This window comes from Scomber japonicus, chromosome 5, assembly GCF_027409825.1.
Source record: "Scomber japonicus isolate fScoJap1 chromosome 5, fScoJap1.pri, whole genome shotgun sequence".
In the NCBI taxonomy this organism is placed as follows: Eukaryota; Metazoa; Chordata; class Actinopteri; order Scombriformes; family Scombridae; genus Scomber; species Scomber japonicus.
Window position 1 is genome coordinate 33,513,295 of NC_070582.1, and position 17,144 is coordinate 33,530,438.

The window sequence follows — 17,144 nt, forward strand, 5'->3', positions numbered from 1 at the left end:
ATGACTGTTTTAAAAAGTGCCCTGTGTGTGTGTGTGTGTTTTAAATAACATTAATTAATTCCTGTTAGGGGAAAAAAACAAAAAAAACAAACGGCGGTACAAAAACTCCACGGTATTCTACCGTACCCATTTTCTTGTAATACGGGGTTGTGTTTGTTTTGAGCCGCTGCTCCTCTGTCCGTTGAGCCAGAGAGAGAGAGAGAGAGAGAGAGAGAGAGAGAGAAGCAGCTGCACCATGGATAACTGAGGAGACGTGACAGTGGAGCAACGTGAACCTGAGTTATGGTCTAACTAGTCTCCGTCCACTTATTCAATGTGTTTAAATATGTTTAATATTTCAATAAAACACTCTATTTTAGTCAATGTGTCAGCTTCTATTTTTGCCGGGTGTTAATTCAACACAGAGCAGATCGTGCGGGACAGGAAATCGTGTACAAAATACAAAATAAAACACCGGGTTAACTTTCAAAATAAAATGCACCGTGTTTACGACGGATCATTTTTCCCAAACTACAGGTCTGAAGTACAGGTCCGAGGTTTAGATATAAAGTTTATTGTGACTTTGATAATGTTAATGAACTCATGTTGACACAAAAGAAAGAGCAAATGCATCACTTTCACCTACACAGGACACACAGCTAAGTAGTTAGCTTCCTATTAGCACTTTATTTTTTAATTTTACATTAATTTCCATATTGTGTAAAGGACCGGGAAAAAAATTTGGTGTGCGCTCTGCACGCACACATGCTGCCCTTTTCTGAGTTTGAGCCCCTGCCTCTCTATAATCATGTGCATGTCCCTGACTGCAGGTTACAGAGATCTGCCTAAATGACAGCTTCCGGTGCAAGAATATGAATAAATGGTTGTTTTTGGTCCGTTTTTTCGTTCCTGTTGACTAGTGAATTTATTTTTGTTATATGAAATAGAAAATGAAAATGAAAGAAAAATGCAGTGTAATTCAATTTTTGTTTTTGTATTTCAAAACGAAAATCAAATAAACCAGTCGTTTTTTGTTTTTTAATTCCCATTCATGAACGGAAAATCCAAATACCAGAACATACACGGACCGTTTAGGTACTGACAAACTCTGGTTAAGGAAAGATTGTAGTCCTTGTTTAATACAGAAAAGTTTGTAGTGACTGAGTGAGGCATGTGAGATTCAGGATAGAAACCCTGGTTTCTGCTGTCAACGTCCTACGTTTTATATGGCCCCATTCTACTCCCATATTTGAAAAAAACTATTCAGTACATGAACATAATTCATAGTGTAACATAACATAGTGGACTTAATGAAAGAATATTAATTGTTGTGCTGCTAGGACATGATACTGTGTGATAGTAGCTGTTTTTTGTAAAACCTAAGAAATACACTCTCTCTGCCCTCTGAAACATGAATCAAGGTTTAATCACACATTTATTGATCAGTCTGATCAACTATTGATGCTTTCTAAACACATCTGTGGTTCAACATTTGGTATAAACACTTTTTATGAGGAGATTCTTGGACAGAGTCAAAACTAACCCAGAACAATTTGGATATAGAATATGAACAGTATGTAAGGGTTAAATGAAAGTCCGGCTGTCCTTCGTCAAAACAGTGTCATCAAAGACAGGAAGAGGCAGTAATCATTAATTTCTGATAGTGTAGCAACTTCATGTTTCTGCAGCTGTGGTTAACCACACACTTTCTTGCACATCCTGATTCACCACATTTCTGATATGATGCACAGTTAAGAACGTACTGTACTGTCAAAAGACCAAGGAGATGTTGTGATAAACTGGCTGTTTGCTTATGAAGAAAGATCATTATGCAGCATAATCATGACTTGCAGGTTTTGTACTGAATACAATCTAATGTCACTACAAGTGAAACAGGTACTGGCTTCTACTGGTAATAGGCTTCTTGCTAATAAAAACATTGGTTATATAATGAAAAGCATGTTAAAGGTGGACTAAATGTGTGTGTGTGTGTGTGTGTGTGCTCTTGCAACAGGTACAAAGTACACACCATATAACAAAGTCATACCCACAGAGAGGTGAAAGGCTCACTCCTTCTCTCTACAACAGTACACACCTATATCAAGTGCATGACGTATAAGAACTAGCATTACAGCAACACTCAGCCCTCACATATGTTCAGTCTGGTGTCAACGTAATACGTTTTATATGACCACCATTTACCCCAATCTACTCTAACTGTCTATCATGTGGTATATTAATGTAGTGCTTGATTTATTAAAAATGTTGCCTGTGAAAATAAACCAATCAGTGATTATGTTTGTCATTTCAGCATGTTTGAAAAACAATTCAGTAGTACGTGAACATAATTCATAGTGTAACATAACATAGTGGGCTTAATGAAAGAATTTTAATTGTTGTGCTGCTCCCAACTGACCAAAACTATTAATGCAGCTTCAATGTAAATGTTAAAAGTCAGTGATTTAGCTTTCTTTCTTTCTTTCTTTTTTTCCTCTAGCTGCAGTAGAAGTTATCAATATATAGATATATACAAGAAGAAAACACCTATGAAAATCATATAAAAAAGCTGCAAGTGGAAATAATCAGGGTCCAATCAGATTAGTAACAAATCACAGAATTTCACATTTTTTTGAGTAGAAGACCAGATACAGACTACTTGAGACATTACAATGATAAAAGAATTTAAATGCAAAGCAAGCTATTTAAGATACCGTAATTACGAAAATGTAAACTTGATTGAGCATTAGGTCAGATAGCTCATACTCATAGCAGTCATTATATTCCTGTAGCCTGGGTAAACCCATGCTCTCATTCCAGCGAGATTCTACTTCACTCAGAAAGTTAGCATGGCCACCAAGACAAAATCTTCATCTGAGATAAGGAACCAATCACAGAACAGGGAGGCCGGCTCAAGACGTTGACGACCGTAGATCGACTCTGTTTACATCCAGCATGGCGGCCACGGAGGTGCAGCCACCATTCAAAGCAGCAGTAGATTGTGTGCTAAATAAATTGGAAGGCAAGTTCACTTTGAAAATAGAAAAAAAACTTGCACTACATGATTTTTCCTTCATAAAAAGGATGTGTTCACGCTGCTCCCTACATGCTTTGGATATGTCATCGTGTATCGTTGATATGATCGTCTGTAAGTTTGTCCAGTAGCGTACAGAAGCATTTGATCGACATTCGTTGATTCTGCCTCAAATACGAGGAAATGAACGGCTCCTCACCAGACTGCGTCTCAATCTCGTGAGATTGAGATAGGGTCTGGTGTTAGCCAGGCTAATATACCTGAGCAGTGGGTGGAGTTTTTCACCCACCTGCAAATTTTTGGTGTTTGTAGATAAAAGAAGAAGTAGTTCAAATTTTAAAAAAAAGATTTTAATTGTATACAAAACATCTGAAATGCATCCTGCAGGAACAAACATGGTAGAAACATATTGGAAGAATATTTAATAGGGCTGTGGTCAAAAAATCGATCCGCGATCCGATATCGATTCACGCTGAAAAAGCACGATATCGATCCAAAAATGTCTGGATCGATCTTTTCCAGGTGACTATGCATACTGTATCTTTACCTATTAAATACATAAAAACATTAAAAGCGGAGAAAACGGTTCCCTTTCCCTCCGTCCAAAATGCTGCCATTACGATCAGCTGATATGACCGACTGGTCTCTCTCTCTCTCTCTCTCTCTCTCTCTCTCTCTCTCTCTCTCTCTCTCTCTCTCTCTCTCTCTCTCTCTCTCTCTCCCACGGCACCACTAAAATCACCTTCTGGAATGAAGGATGATGTTTGGCAACACTAGCCTGTCTATGCATACTGTATCTTTACCTATTAAATACATAAAAACATGAAACGGAGAAAATGGTTCCCTTTCCCTCCGTCCAAAATGCTGCCATTACGATCAGCTGATAGTCAGCTGATCGTAATGGCAGCATTTTGGCGTTTTATTTTTTTTCAATCAAGCCATCTGTTACATGAACAACCTGTAAATGGCATTTCACAAGTATCTGGTTGTCAAAGACTGGGTACAGGGGGTTCTTGTAGTTTTCCAATATAGAGGGCCACTTAATTTTAATTTATTTATATTTTATTTGGTCATTGTTGTTTAGTTCTGGTCATTGTTTTAATGCCATGAATATGTTACTGAAATTTCAAATAATACTTGGATTTTTGTCTAAAATAAATACTTGATTCTTGACTCTTCTCTCTCTGTGTCCCTCTTACACGTACACAATCACAAACACATGGAGCACATGGGACAGTATTTATTTGCATTATGTCTGTAAATAGATCGATATCGAATCGAATCGGATCGAATCGGATCGAATCGTGGATCGAATCGGATCGAATCGTGGATCGAATCGTGGATCGAATCGGATCGTGACCTTATGAATCGGAATCGGATCGATCCAGGAAATTCGGATCGATTCCCAGCCCTAATATTTAACCCTTGAGGCCCCTTTAAAAAAAGTTAAATTTTTTACCCTAAGGTCCCAAAATGGTCCCTCCCATAAAAGTGTAATAAAAATGTAATATATAAATATTTTTTCACTTTCATCACATCAAATGTTTTCAACAACTTCAGACCGAACCATTGATATAAAGTTTTGTATTATATTTTAAATATTTTTATGTTTTTATGCCCTTTTTGTTGTTAGAACCCCTGATTTTTTCAATGGGAAAAACACAAAATATGCAGTATTTTCCAAAAATGAGGTGCAAAGTGGAATATTTGGGATGCGGTTATTACAGCCTTGACTAGGTCAATAATTGATAACAACATTGATTTTGATCCTGATCACACACTGTCTGGACATTTCAAAGAAGGGAAGTCATACCACGTACATTATGACAGACATTCAGTGCTATGGAAATTTCAACATGAAGTATTCAGTCGTTGTCTTACTTCACACTTACAGTAGGTAATATTCAGTTGCTTATAAAAGGTCTACTTTCTACAGCTTTAATTTTCTTTCATAAAAAAGGGTTTGAAGAAGCTATAATGACCCAGGTGCAGGTACATTTAAACTTGTTGTTGGGTTGGACAATTAGAATTTCTACAGCTTTGAGGAAGTTTGAGGTAAATGATGTCTACCAAAAGTAGTATTCAGTTTTTATGAACAGAATGAAAGGGCAAAGTTCTGCTTTGTCTGTCTTTTGTTTGGTGCTGAGCAGGTAGTGTATGGTTAAACAACTGCCTGCTGCTGCAGAAAACATTGCTGATGAAAGTGTTGAGCGTGAACAGAAACAGTGACGTTGTGGGTTGAAAAACCAAAACAATGAACTTAAAGAAGCTAAAAGACTCTCTGGAGCTAAGATGAACTTTAGTCAAATAGTTATGCTCAGTGTGTTCGCAATCATACACATAGTTTTTTGACCATAACATTGTTCATAACAAAATATTGATTAGCTGCTTTAACCCTTACATACGGAAGAAGATTAGGGCCACTGTGGAAAAAAAAGAGTTCTGACTTTTTTCTCTGAATTCTGAAAAATTCAGAGAAAAAAAAAAGGTCAGAACTCACTTTTTTTCCCACAGTGGCATTAATCTTCTTCCGTACTTAGATACATTTGACCTGAACAGTATGTATCTATTGATTGATCTATTGTGGTTTTAGAGAATCTTGAAACTGTACATGCTATATGTGTATTTTTTGCTCAGGTTGCCATGGAGACTATGCAATGTACATTTCTGTACAATTTACATGTCTTAGGACATGATATTGTGTGATAGTAGCTGTTTTTTGTAAAAGCTAAAAAATACACTCTCTCTGCTCTCTGAAGCATGTATCAAGGTTTAATCACATTTATTGATCAGTCTGATCAACTATTGATGCTTTCTAAACACATCTGTGGTTCAACATTTGGATTAGACACTTTTTTGTGAGGAGATTCGTGGACAGAGTCAAAACTAACCCTAACTAATATAGAATATGAACAGTATGTAAGGCTTAAATGAAAGTAAACAATTTTAGTGTTAATGTGGTTCACTGGGAGAACTAAATTGCAACAAGATGATTGCTCTGCCCCCAACCAGACAAATGTCTAAATCGTCACTGATGACTGGAACATTCTGTCCAGCTGTCCTTCATCAAAACAGTGTCATCAAAGACAGGAAGAGGCAGTAATCATTAATTTCTGATAGTGTAGCAACTTCATGTTTCTGCAGCTGTGGTTAACCACACACTTTCTTGCACATCCTGATTCACCACATTTCTGATATGATGCACAGTTAAGAACATACTGTCAAAAGACCAAGGAGATGTTGTGATAAACTGGCTGTTTGCTTGTGCAGAAAAGATCATAATACAGCATAATCATGACATGCAGGTTTTGTACTGAATACAATCTAATGTCACTACAAGTGAAACAGGTACTGGCTTCTACTAGTAATAGGCTTCTGGCTAATAAAAACATTGGTTATATAATGAAAAGCATGTTAAAGGTGGACTGTGTGTGTGTGTGTGTGTGTGTGTGTGTGTGTGTATGTGTGTGTGTGTGTGTGTGTGTGTGTGTGTGTGTGTGTGTGTGTGTGTGTGTGTGTGTGTGTAAGTACACACCAAATAAAGTCATACCCACAGAGAGGTGAAAGGCTCACTCCTTCTCTCTACAACAGTACACACCTATATCAAGTGCATGACGTATAAGAACTAGCATTACAGCAACACTCTCACACATGTTCAGTCACTGTCGTGAGAGCAGTCAGACAGCAGCTGGAGTTTGACAGTTGATCAGCCAACATGTCTCTGAAACTAGGAGGCAACATTTTAGTGACTGGAAGCAACAGAGGTATCGGCTTGGAGCTGGTTAAACAGCTGGCAGAGAAGACCGGACAGAACACTCACCTCTATGCCTGCTGCAGGGAGCCTGAGGGAGCCAGTGCTAAGGTGAGACAGTTACATACACATATTTCTCATTGTTTTTAGATCCCTGTAGAGCCTGTAGAGATTATTAAACTGTTGATGAATTCTAATGTTAAGTCAACTGGGGATCTAATACTATAAGTTCATGAATATAATTGTGTCTCAACAAATATTTTGTTAACAGTATGCCTTTAGGCAACTTATTCAATAGTATCTTTGACTTAGGTGACTGGCTTAAAGTGATTGACAGGACAAAGAATAGTATGAACTGTATTATTTCACCAAAGTGCAGTGCATAAATGCTCTGGTTTCACAGCTATTTGACAGATTGGAAATACAATCTTCTATAACAGCTTCTGACAGTCTCAGTGTAAACCTCATTAATTGTGAGGCGCCTCAACTTTGGACACTATCATGATCTAAGCATACTGAAAGATAACATAGAAGGAGAATCTCGAGTCAGAAGTCAAATTCTAGATGTTGTGTTTTGAGACACCAACATGGGACACTGAATTCAGAACATCCAGTTCACTACCATGAAATGAGGGAAGAAACTATGACTGCTCTAATGACACTGGATGTCTTTACTCTCATTTCTCCTCCTCTCAGGAACTGCGAGAGCTCAGTACTCAGCATGCTGGAAAGATCACACTAATCAAGCTAGGTAAGCACAACACATCCTCATATGTCTGTGTACATGCTTAAAGACTGTGTAAAGTGAATTTAGACATTTTCTTCTAAACACATTAAATAGGTCATAAATGTATTTCTAAAAAAGGTATAAAAAGCATTTGAACCATTTAGATTTGAATTGTGGAGCGTGGCTTCACAAACTGTGTTTAAACATTTCTGTGTTCAGGATTTAGTGGGAATGAAAATCACCACCGCGTTACTAGCATAAACCTGCCCCTGCTGCTGTAGAGGTATTACATTCAGCACACACTACTACTACTACAGTCCACAGTTAGCCAGTTAGCTGAGCTAGCCGCCAAGCTAGCAGCCAAGTTAGCCGCCGAGCTAGCAGCTCTCAGACCCAGCATCCATGTTTCGGGTAGAGGTGGTGACTTTGATTGACAGGTGACACTTGGTAGGGGGCGGGGTTTCAGCAGACTCGGCAGGCACTCCCACAGCGTTTGGCAGCAGAGAAGAGTTTTACACAACTTTGAAGCCTAATTTCATATATTTGGGGATTTTTTTAATAATTCAAATTTGGCAGGCTGGTTAACAACACACTTTTCTGTGGTATGTCAAACTCAGAACACATATTTATTCTTACTTCACACTGACTTTAAACATCCACTTACAGAATTGGAATATATTATATTTCCTTTTTATGGATGGTTCAACATGTATGAGTCTCATACGGTGTGCTTGATTAAACATACTGATTTGAATCTCCAAGTGTTAATATATTAACAATGTTAATGTTTGATAACAGTACCATCAGGGTTAAACTCTAAACTATTACGTATAAAATCTTCACAAGTCACTTGCTTTGTGAGAGTTTTCCAACCTTTATTATTTGTGAATATTCCTCAGTTCCTTTTCTATATATTGGCTCTTTTCTATTTATATATTGTCATTTTATATTATCTTCAGGATAGTTAATACAATTTATGAAGATACTAAAGGCAGAGATTCCTAATTAAATCTCCATGATTTGCAATAACAGGTCCCCCTTCTGTTTTTCTATTAATCCTTGCAGGGGAACAAATATTTGCATTTCTATCCTGTTTGCTACGTGCCTGTTTAGTCTCATTCTGCTCCATCACCAAAAAATGTTAACCTCTTGAATGTGAGATCCAGACTCACCAATTCACTAGCTTCTTGTATATCTCTTCTTAAAAACTTTTCTCTTTGTAAAAGCTTTTGAATATGTTTGATGTATGTTTTTATTTATCTGGTTTTATTAATTTTATATTCTCCACTTTCTTTTATCCGCTTTGTCTGGGTTTAGTTTATTTTTTGTAAAGTAGTTTGTAACATTTAGTTCCACCACAGTTCAATAGTGTTCCTCAGAATATAGCCCATAAATGTTCAAATGTCTCAACTTGAAGATGGCCATTTAAAAAGAACAACAAATGTGCTTATATTCATTTAGTAATTACAGGAAATATAGTTAGGAGCCCTGACTGACCAAATTAAATATGTGAAAGGCAATATAATGCATAGTGCATAAGCCTACTGTATATACCATGACTATATAATACAATATAATATAGTGGACATGCTGATGACAATGTTCTGCTACTTATTCCCTTTCATCCTCTTTTCAAAACTTCATTACTTGATCGTGACTACCATCTTCCTTTGACTCTCCACTATCAAGCACTAGCAAAACCACTGGCAGTTACAGTTTTCAGACACCACAGGCAATACAGACAAATTTGACTGACATGCCAAAACATAAGTATAACCCAGCCACCTGTACATTAGACCTAAGATAATTTTGTCAAAAAACAGACATCATTGAATGCAATGTGTAGATGCAAATCTTTTTGTGTGTTTCAGGTGTGATACATTTTTTGCAATTAAAGTTGTGGTGAGATTCATTAACAACCAATTGAATCTTTATGGTCTGAAGGATGAGTCCAGGCTGGCTTCTGCTAAGACTTATGACTGACTTATGTCTGCTCTTCATCAGCAGATGCAGCATCCAAAACACACAAATACGTAACAACACCCAAAATGCAAATACATAGCATCTATGCAAACATCTGTGTTTGTGTATGTCCACCTGCAGACGCATCAGATGAGGCAAGTATCTGTGCTGCTGTCCAAGCTGTGAGTGAGCAGATTGGGGCTGGTGGGTTGAACATCCTCATCAACAATGCTGCTATCAATAAACCAGCTGCACCAGCGCCACTATCTGTCACTGGGAAGAAGGACATGATGGACGTGTATGAAACCAATGTGGTTGGACCATTTCTCCTGGCAAAGGTTAGTTTGTCTCACTCCTCACTGTGCTTACAGTGTATGTAATGTGTAAGCACACTGACAGAAATACACAGACAGAAATGGATATTAGCATTGCACAAAACTGACTGTTAAATAAGGAAAGTACTTTCAGGAAAAGAAAGAATGGCATGTCTGCTGCTGACAAGCATCATGTACTGTATCTATGTCACTGCTGAGTGTTACTGTTCTCCATGTGGACAGTGGATCAAGTAGTAATGGGAAAATATCCCAAAAAGACAAGAACAGAAGCAATGACTATTCAGCAGCCCATTTTAACACAATCATCCATCCATCCATCCATCCATCCATCCATCCATTTTCTGCCGCTTATCCAGGGCCGGGTCGCAGTGGCATCAGGCTAAACAATGTGACCCAGACCGGTTGAGGCAGATGGCCGCCCACTTTGAGCGTGGTTCTGCCTGAGGTTTCTTCCTGTTAAAAGGGAGTTTTTTCTTGCCACTGTCGCCAAGTACTTGCTCATGTGGGAATGCTGGGTAAAGTGCCTGGAGATGACTTTGTTGTGATTTGGCACTATACAAATAAAGATTGATTGATTGCAGCGGCTCAACTCCTAGCCTACCCATGGTGTCTGAGCTCCTAACCCTATCTCTAAGGCTGAGCCCAGACACTCTCCGGAAGAAACTCATTTCAGCTGCTTGTATCCGCGATCTTATTCTTTCGGTCACTACCCAAAGTTCATGACCATAAGTGAAGGTTGGAACGTAGACCGACTGGTAAATCGAGAGCTGAGCCTACTAGGACAGTCCAGTGCAACCCCCGCATCACTGCTGATGCCACATCGATCCGCCTGTCAATCTCACGCTCCATCCTACCCTCACTCGTGAACAAGACCCCAAGATACTTAAACTCCGGGAGGGGGCAATCCATCATGGCCTCCGATTTGGAGGTGCTGACTCTCATCCCGACCCCTTCATACTCGGCTGCAAACCGTCCCAGTATATGAGGGGAAAAAAGAAGTAGAAATGTGTCAACCACAGCCTTATCCTTGTCATCCAGACAGGTTCACTTATTATCCTCAGGTCTTGAGATAGACCTGTCCATTAAAATCACAAACAGAATCGGGGACAAGGGGCAGCCCTGGCGGAACAAGTCTGACTTACTGCAGAGGAGACAGGACACAGCTCTCACAGCAGTCGTATAGGGACCAAATGGCTCACAGCAGCGACCCTGGTACCCTATACTCCTGCAACACCTCCCACAGGGTCCCTGTCGTGAGCCTTCTCCAAGTCCACAAAACACATGTAGACTGGATGAGCAAACTCCCATGTCCACTCCAGCAACCCTGCAAGGGTGAAGAGCTGGTCCACTGTTCCACGGCCAGGACGAAATCCGCATTGTTCCTCCTGAATCAGAGGTTAGACAATTGGCCGGTGCCTCCTTTCCAGCACCCTCGCATAAGCTTAGTAGTGTGATCCCCTGACAGTTGGAACACACCCTCCAGTCCCCCTTTTTAAAAAAGGGGACCACCATCCCGGTCTGCCAGTCCATGGGCACTGTCCTGACCTCAATGTGACATTGAAGAGGCCATGACAGCCCCACAATGTCCAGAGCCTTCAGCATCTCAGGGTGAATCTCATCCACTCCTTGCCACTGAGGAGCTGTTTAACTACCTCAGTGACCTCTGCCAGGGATATGAATGAAGATCCCCCCCAGAGATCATCTAGCTCTGCCTCCTCTACAGAGGACATGTTGGCCAGGTTTAGGAGTTCCTCGAAGTGCTCCTTCCACCGCCCAACAATATCCCTAGTCGAGGTCAGCAGTTCTCCGCCTCTACTGAAAACAGCCTGAGGTAAGCCCCGAGTCGCCTGATGGTTTGCCAGAACTTCTTCGAGGCCATCTCACCAAACTCCTCCTACACCTGGGTAGGAGCCGCTGCCTTCTTTGCCGTCCGGTACCTGTCTGATGTCAGATGATACAATTACAAAGGTGATCATCAACCTTTGGCTTAAGGTGCTCTTGTACCACGAACACTTATGAACACCCTTATGCTCGAACATGGTGTTTGTTATGCCCAATCCGTGGCTAGCACAGAAGTCCAACAACAACTCACTGCTCAGGGTCAGATCGGGCAGTCTGTTCCTCCCAAATCACCTCCTTCCAGGTTTCTCCATTATTGCCCACGTGGGCGTTGAAGTCTCCTAGCAGAACTATGGACTCGCCTGGCTGCACCCGTTCCAGTGCTCCTCCCAGCGAGTCTAAGAAGGCTGGGTACGCTGAACTGCTGTTCATTGCGTATGCACAAACAGCAGTCAGAGCCTTCTCCCCAGCAAAACGAAGTCGCAGGGAGGCGACCCTCTCGCTCCACGGGGAGAACTCCAACACAAACACAACACCTTCTAAAAATAATAATTATAATACACTCAGATACTATAATGTATAAGAAGTAGAAAAATGTACACACACACCAGTGTCCAGACTACTTGGAGTGTACTTTATCACTAGTTAAATATAACCACTCTCTGTCTCCAGGTTTTTCTTCAACTCCTCCAGATGGCAGCAGAGAGTGAAAAGGACAAAGGTAAATATATTTTCTGTCATGCTGTACTAGAATTTCAGACATTATAAGAAGAAATGCCCAAAAATAACAATGGGAGTGAAAGTAGAGCCTGACAAAGTCCTTGAAACAACCAAAGGATGCGGTTTCATGCTCCATTGTGCTGTATTGTTATGCATTGTGTCCATGTATTTAGTCCAACACGTAAGGAAACAGACACGGAACAAACCATATACGGTCCCTTTCACGTCACTTCCTGACCTACACGTGCATCTGTGGGACACGTGACTGTTTTGTTTACGTCCGTGAACTCCTCCTGTTTCATACACACCACACACCAGCAGATAGCCTCTTGGAAAGACATATGTTTATCTTCTTCTTCTTCTTCTGGCCGACCAGGTGAATTAAGTGCGTCTTCTTTGGTTTTATTGCCGCCACCTACTGCCCCGGAATTGTTACGACAAGCTACATTCACAGACAGAGTCCCATTATTATGCTTTTATGAGCGAGGTCGAGCGAGCCAAAAGCCGAAAAATCTATTCGTGGTGGATGTAATTCTTTCGTGGCGGGCCGCCACGAAAGAATGAATGTGTGGGAAACACTGTGATTGAATACACAACAGTTAAACTTGAAAAACAGGAGTTCAGGAAGAGAGGAAGGCTGTGGTCAATCTACCTTACTAAATGATGGGAAATTTTTTGAAGATATCTACACATAATCAATTCTGCCCATAAACATGATGGTAGAGCATAGCTGTTGTGTTATATTTGATACCAGGGTTTGTTGTAACTTTGTAACCATCTCCAGTAGCCTGGGTATACCCATGCTCTCATTCCAGCGAGATTCTACTTCACTCAGAAAGTTAGCACAGCCAGCAAGACAACATTTTTGCCTGTGATAGGGAACCAATCACAGAACGGGGAGGCGGGCTCAAGGCAATGACGCTTGTGAATCGACTCTGTTTACATCCAGCATGGCGGCCACGGAGGTGCAGCCACCATTCAAAGCAGCAGTAGATTGTGTGCTAAATAAATTGGACGGCAAGTTCACTTTGAAAATAGAACAAAAATTTGCGCTACATGATTTTCCCTTCATTAAAAGGATGTTCACGCTACTCCCTACGTGCTCTGGATACGTCATCATCTATCGTTGATATAATTGGCTGTAAGTTTGTTCAGTAGCACAAAAGCATTTGATCGACATTCGTTGATCCCGCCTCAAAAACAAGGAAATGAACGGCTCCTCACCAGAACCAACCTAAATCTCACGTGAGATTGAGACGCGGTCTGGTGTTAGCCAGGCTACATGTCCAGTATAAATCTCTGCTTTAGCAGCGATATTTGTGCAATTGCAGTTGGGAGTCAGTGTAAACTGAGTTGGGATTAATCTACGACAGAGTGTCTCAAACACAGGTTTAACATGTGTTCAGTAACTCCAGGCAGCTGTGAGATGAGTTTTGAGTGTCACACATTGCTGCAGAAACCAGCAGGCAGCAGTCCAGTCCAATAGAGATTTGAAGGGTGTTCTTAATCTCAGCACAGTTTAGTTTGTACAGTTACAGGAAGCTTTGAAAGGAAAATCTTGACATTTTACACACACACACAATATGGTCTGTGTGCTTCACTACTAAACCACAGCTGACGTTACATTAACACCAAATAAAGTTGCGTTCCCAGCTAGTTTCAATCTCTCGTTCTTGCGCAAGTACTTCTGAGAAAGGAATAAAATATATTACCACAGCTTGTTTGGTTGTTGTTTTGTGCCCCATACTAAAAACACTGGAAACTGTTCATTGCATCCGAGATACTGACAAGAACTGATAGATGTCTAAAAATTCATAAAGAGACTGAATGTAAAAGGGAAAGAAAAGCTACATTAAAACGCTCTGCACTTTGGTTCCATGTTGTAAGATGCTGCATTACCCTGGCTGGGTATCAAACACAGGTCAACTGCTTAGAAGGCAGCTATGTTAGCCTCTGGACCACAAATGCACACAGAGGCAGAACTGTTGATGGAATCTGATGAGTTACGTTACAAATGGGATTAAAATGGTCTTCCGACTGTAGGTCTTGGGAACTTAAACTATGTTGGTCTAGCTGGACTAGCTGTTCTCCCTGGTCTCTATGGCGTAATGGCCCATTCACACACATTCATACACTGATGACAGGGTCTACCACAGAGGGTACCAACCTGCTCATCAGAGAGAAACTAACATTCACACACCACTGGCGCAGCCATCAGGAGCAATTTGGCGTTAAGTATGTTGCCAAAGGATATATTGACATGAAACCGCTCTACATCCTGAGCTGATCAAATAACTCAAATCCAGTCAACCATGTATCATCACCCAAACGCTTAACAATTCCTGGCATATGGCTTAACAATTCCTGGCATATGATATACAAGAGATAACTAGCCACTGCAGAGACTTTAAAATTGGTGTGATGTGTGCTCTTGGGGATTTGAATGCTACACATACATATGTAACCTGTCTTGTTTTGAGGCTTGAGGGGAGGTTTTTGTAGTGACTTTGAGAAAAACCTCAGTACTGGTACCTTGTGGACACTTATGTACCAATCTAGTCTCACATAAATTGGTTGGATGTCTATTTATTTTCTGAAGGGGAAACCCAGATGAGCCCTAACAACCAAAGCAACGATGACTGGTTCAAGTGTTTCCTTTAGTATGAACCGCAGAGCAAAAAGAATTTGCTGGTGAAAATTTGCTACATGCTGCTGTTCCTGCTATATGGACTATTATCTCAGAATAGTGTGTTCAGTGACAATAATTACTAATGATGGTATAACTCAACCCTACATACCTCTAATCGTACAACAGATAAAAAGACAGAATATAGACATATTTCTTGAAGTTGTTTCTTAAGGCCTGCTAAAACATGTAAATTCACAACAGTGACATGTTAATTACAGTTGTTATCATTGTCTATGTGCTTCTCTCTGTATCTCAGGTGGTGACATGTCCTGCAGGAGGTCAGCCATCATCAACATCTCTACCATCTTCTCATCCATAGAGAAATGTCCAGAGACCTTCACTCTAGCACCAGTGTACCCTTATAGAATAAGCAAGGTACTGTTGACTCACTGAAGATCCAAATGTTATACTCTAGGTATATTATATAGGGACTATTTAAAATAATATCACTTCAACACAACCTTTTTTCAATCTGGAAGAAACATACAGAGATTCTAATTCTGCTTTCCATCAACCAAATTACATTTTAAAGTCTCATCACAGCCAAATTAAATCTATATAAGATCCTGTTGTCCTACTCTCTAAAACACTGCTAAGTTCTCATTATTTTAAAGTCTCAGTAATTTCCTTAAACAGCTGGTCTCTAGTGTTAAACATTTCTTGAACAGAAGGAAATAATTAATTTCTTGGGGACTATTTTCAATGGCAGTTTAATTTACATTTGGTGCTCTGCTGAGTATTTAAGCATCCAAACTAAATCAGAGCTTGTGACAAAGCTTGAAAAAATCATGTGTTTAATTCAACACATTAAGGTTTAATTCAACATAATTATATAAACAGTCTCATTTCAGGTTGATGTCTATACATGGTCCACCCACACAGGTGTGTCCTCCTGTTTACACACTGTGCTTTACTGACATCTTCTTGACTGTCCTGTTTGTTCTGTTGCACCTGTTCAGCCAGGACAGCTTTCACCTTTATCATTACAAGCACACACTGAGCTTAGAGATCAGCACATATAGCAGGAGAAGCACAAGTGGCTTTATTCTACTGTGAGTCAAGTGTGGTTAAGCCATGCACACATACCAGCCGCAGCCCTGAAGTGACACACCTACTGTATACAAAGGGCAGTTATTATTTCCTCGACCCAACTCCTGTCAGAAGACATGACAACTGTTTTTACGGGCTGAGTAGTATTTTTAATGTGTAAAATCACTGGAGCTACATTCTCTGATGTATCATACCTGGGTTGATTGCTGCTTGAGATCCCTGCTTGTCATACCAACAAAAAACAACAAAAAACCCTGGCTCAACATTAAGAAATTCAGAAAACTATATTCTCATGTCTGTGACCATAAAGAATGACAGGGTATTGAATGTAACTGTTGAAACAAACAAAGCTTTTGTCTTCTCTTCTGTTGGTCACCAGGCAGGACTGAACATGCTGACTCGCTGTCAGGCAGAGGATTTCAAAGGACACAACATACTGGTGACAGCCATCCATCCTGGCTGGGTCCGCACTGACATGGGAGGTGAAACGGTGAGCTAATTAGTTTAAAAATAAGACATAACACAAGACAAAGTAAAATTTGGCTATATACTGAGATGGGTTGCAGGCTGAATGGTGGATAGACATAGGTAATCAGGTGGTGATGATCCTGAGAGCAGATGAAAATGTATGTTTGTACACAAGGCATATATAAAACTCAAGGAAAGAAATCAGAATTGCACAAAGACTACACAGCAGAGAGTATGTGACTACTACGGCACCTGACTGAACAAACTTACTAGGAGTGGCTGCTGTACTTAAGTCCTGCCTTAAAAGAGTACTCCACTAAATTTACCTTTTAATATAATGGTTTAAAATAAATGATCCAAATCAATGACTTTATTATTCCATGCATTCTTTTCTCATGTCAAAACGAGGCTCGTACATTATCTACAATGGAAATTACATCATTTGAGGCAGTTTATCAGATTTCACATAGCTGCCTGTGTAGATAAAATGTAAATGTTCACACAGAAACATTTCATGTGTCTCACTGCACTTTCTATCCATTTTTTCCCTCTAGGCACATTTGACCACCCAGGACAGTGTGCTGGGCATGCTC

General features: G+C 40.1%; 1 protein-coding gene across 1 annotated transcript in view; it reads left to right on the top strand.

The window, feature by feature from the left end:
- Positions 1 to 6,644: 6,644 nt before the first annotated feature.
- LOC128359222 (C-factor-like) overlaps positions 6,645 to 17,144 on the top strand; it is an 11,226-nt gene continuing 726 nt past the window's right edge. The window contains exons 1-7 of the mRNA XM_053319671.1: positions 6,645 to 6,872; positions 7,458 to 7,512; positions 9,592 to 9,788; positions 12,297 to 12,345; positions 15,290 to 15,408; positions 16,463 to 16,573; positions 17,106 to 17,144. The exon at positions 17,106 to 17,144 is cut by the window's right edge and continues 726 nt beyond it. Coding sequence (XP_053175646.1) covers positions 6,726 to 6,872; positions 7,458 to 7,512; positions 9,592 to 9,788; positions 12,297 to 12,345; positions 15,290 to 15,408; positions 16,463 to 16,573; positions 17,106 to 17,144 — 717 coding nt within the window. The 5' untranslated portion in view covers positions 6,645 to 6,725. The remainder of the gene's footprint in view (positions 6,873 to 7,457; positions 7,513 to 9,591; positions 9,789 to 12,296; positions 12,346 to 15,289; positions 15,409 to 16,462; positions 16,574 to 17,105) is intronic.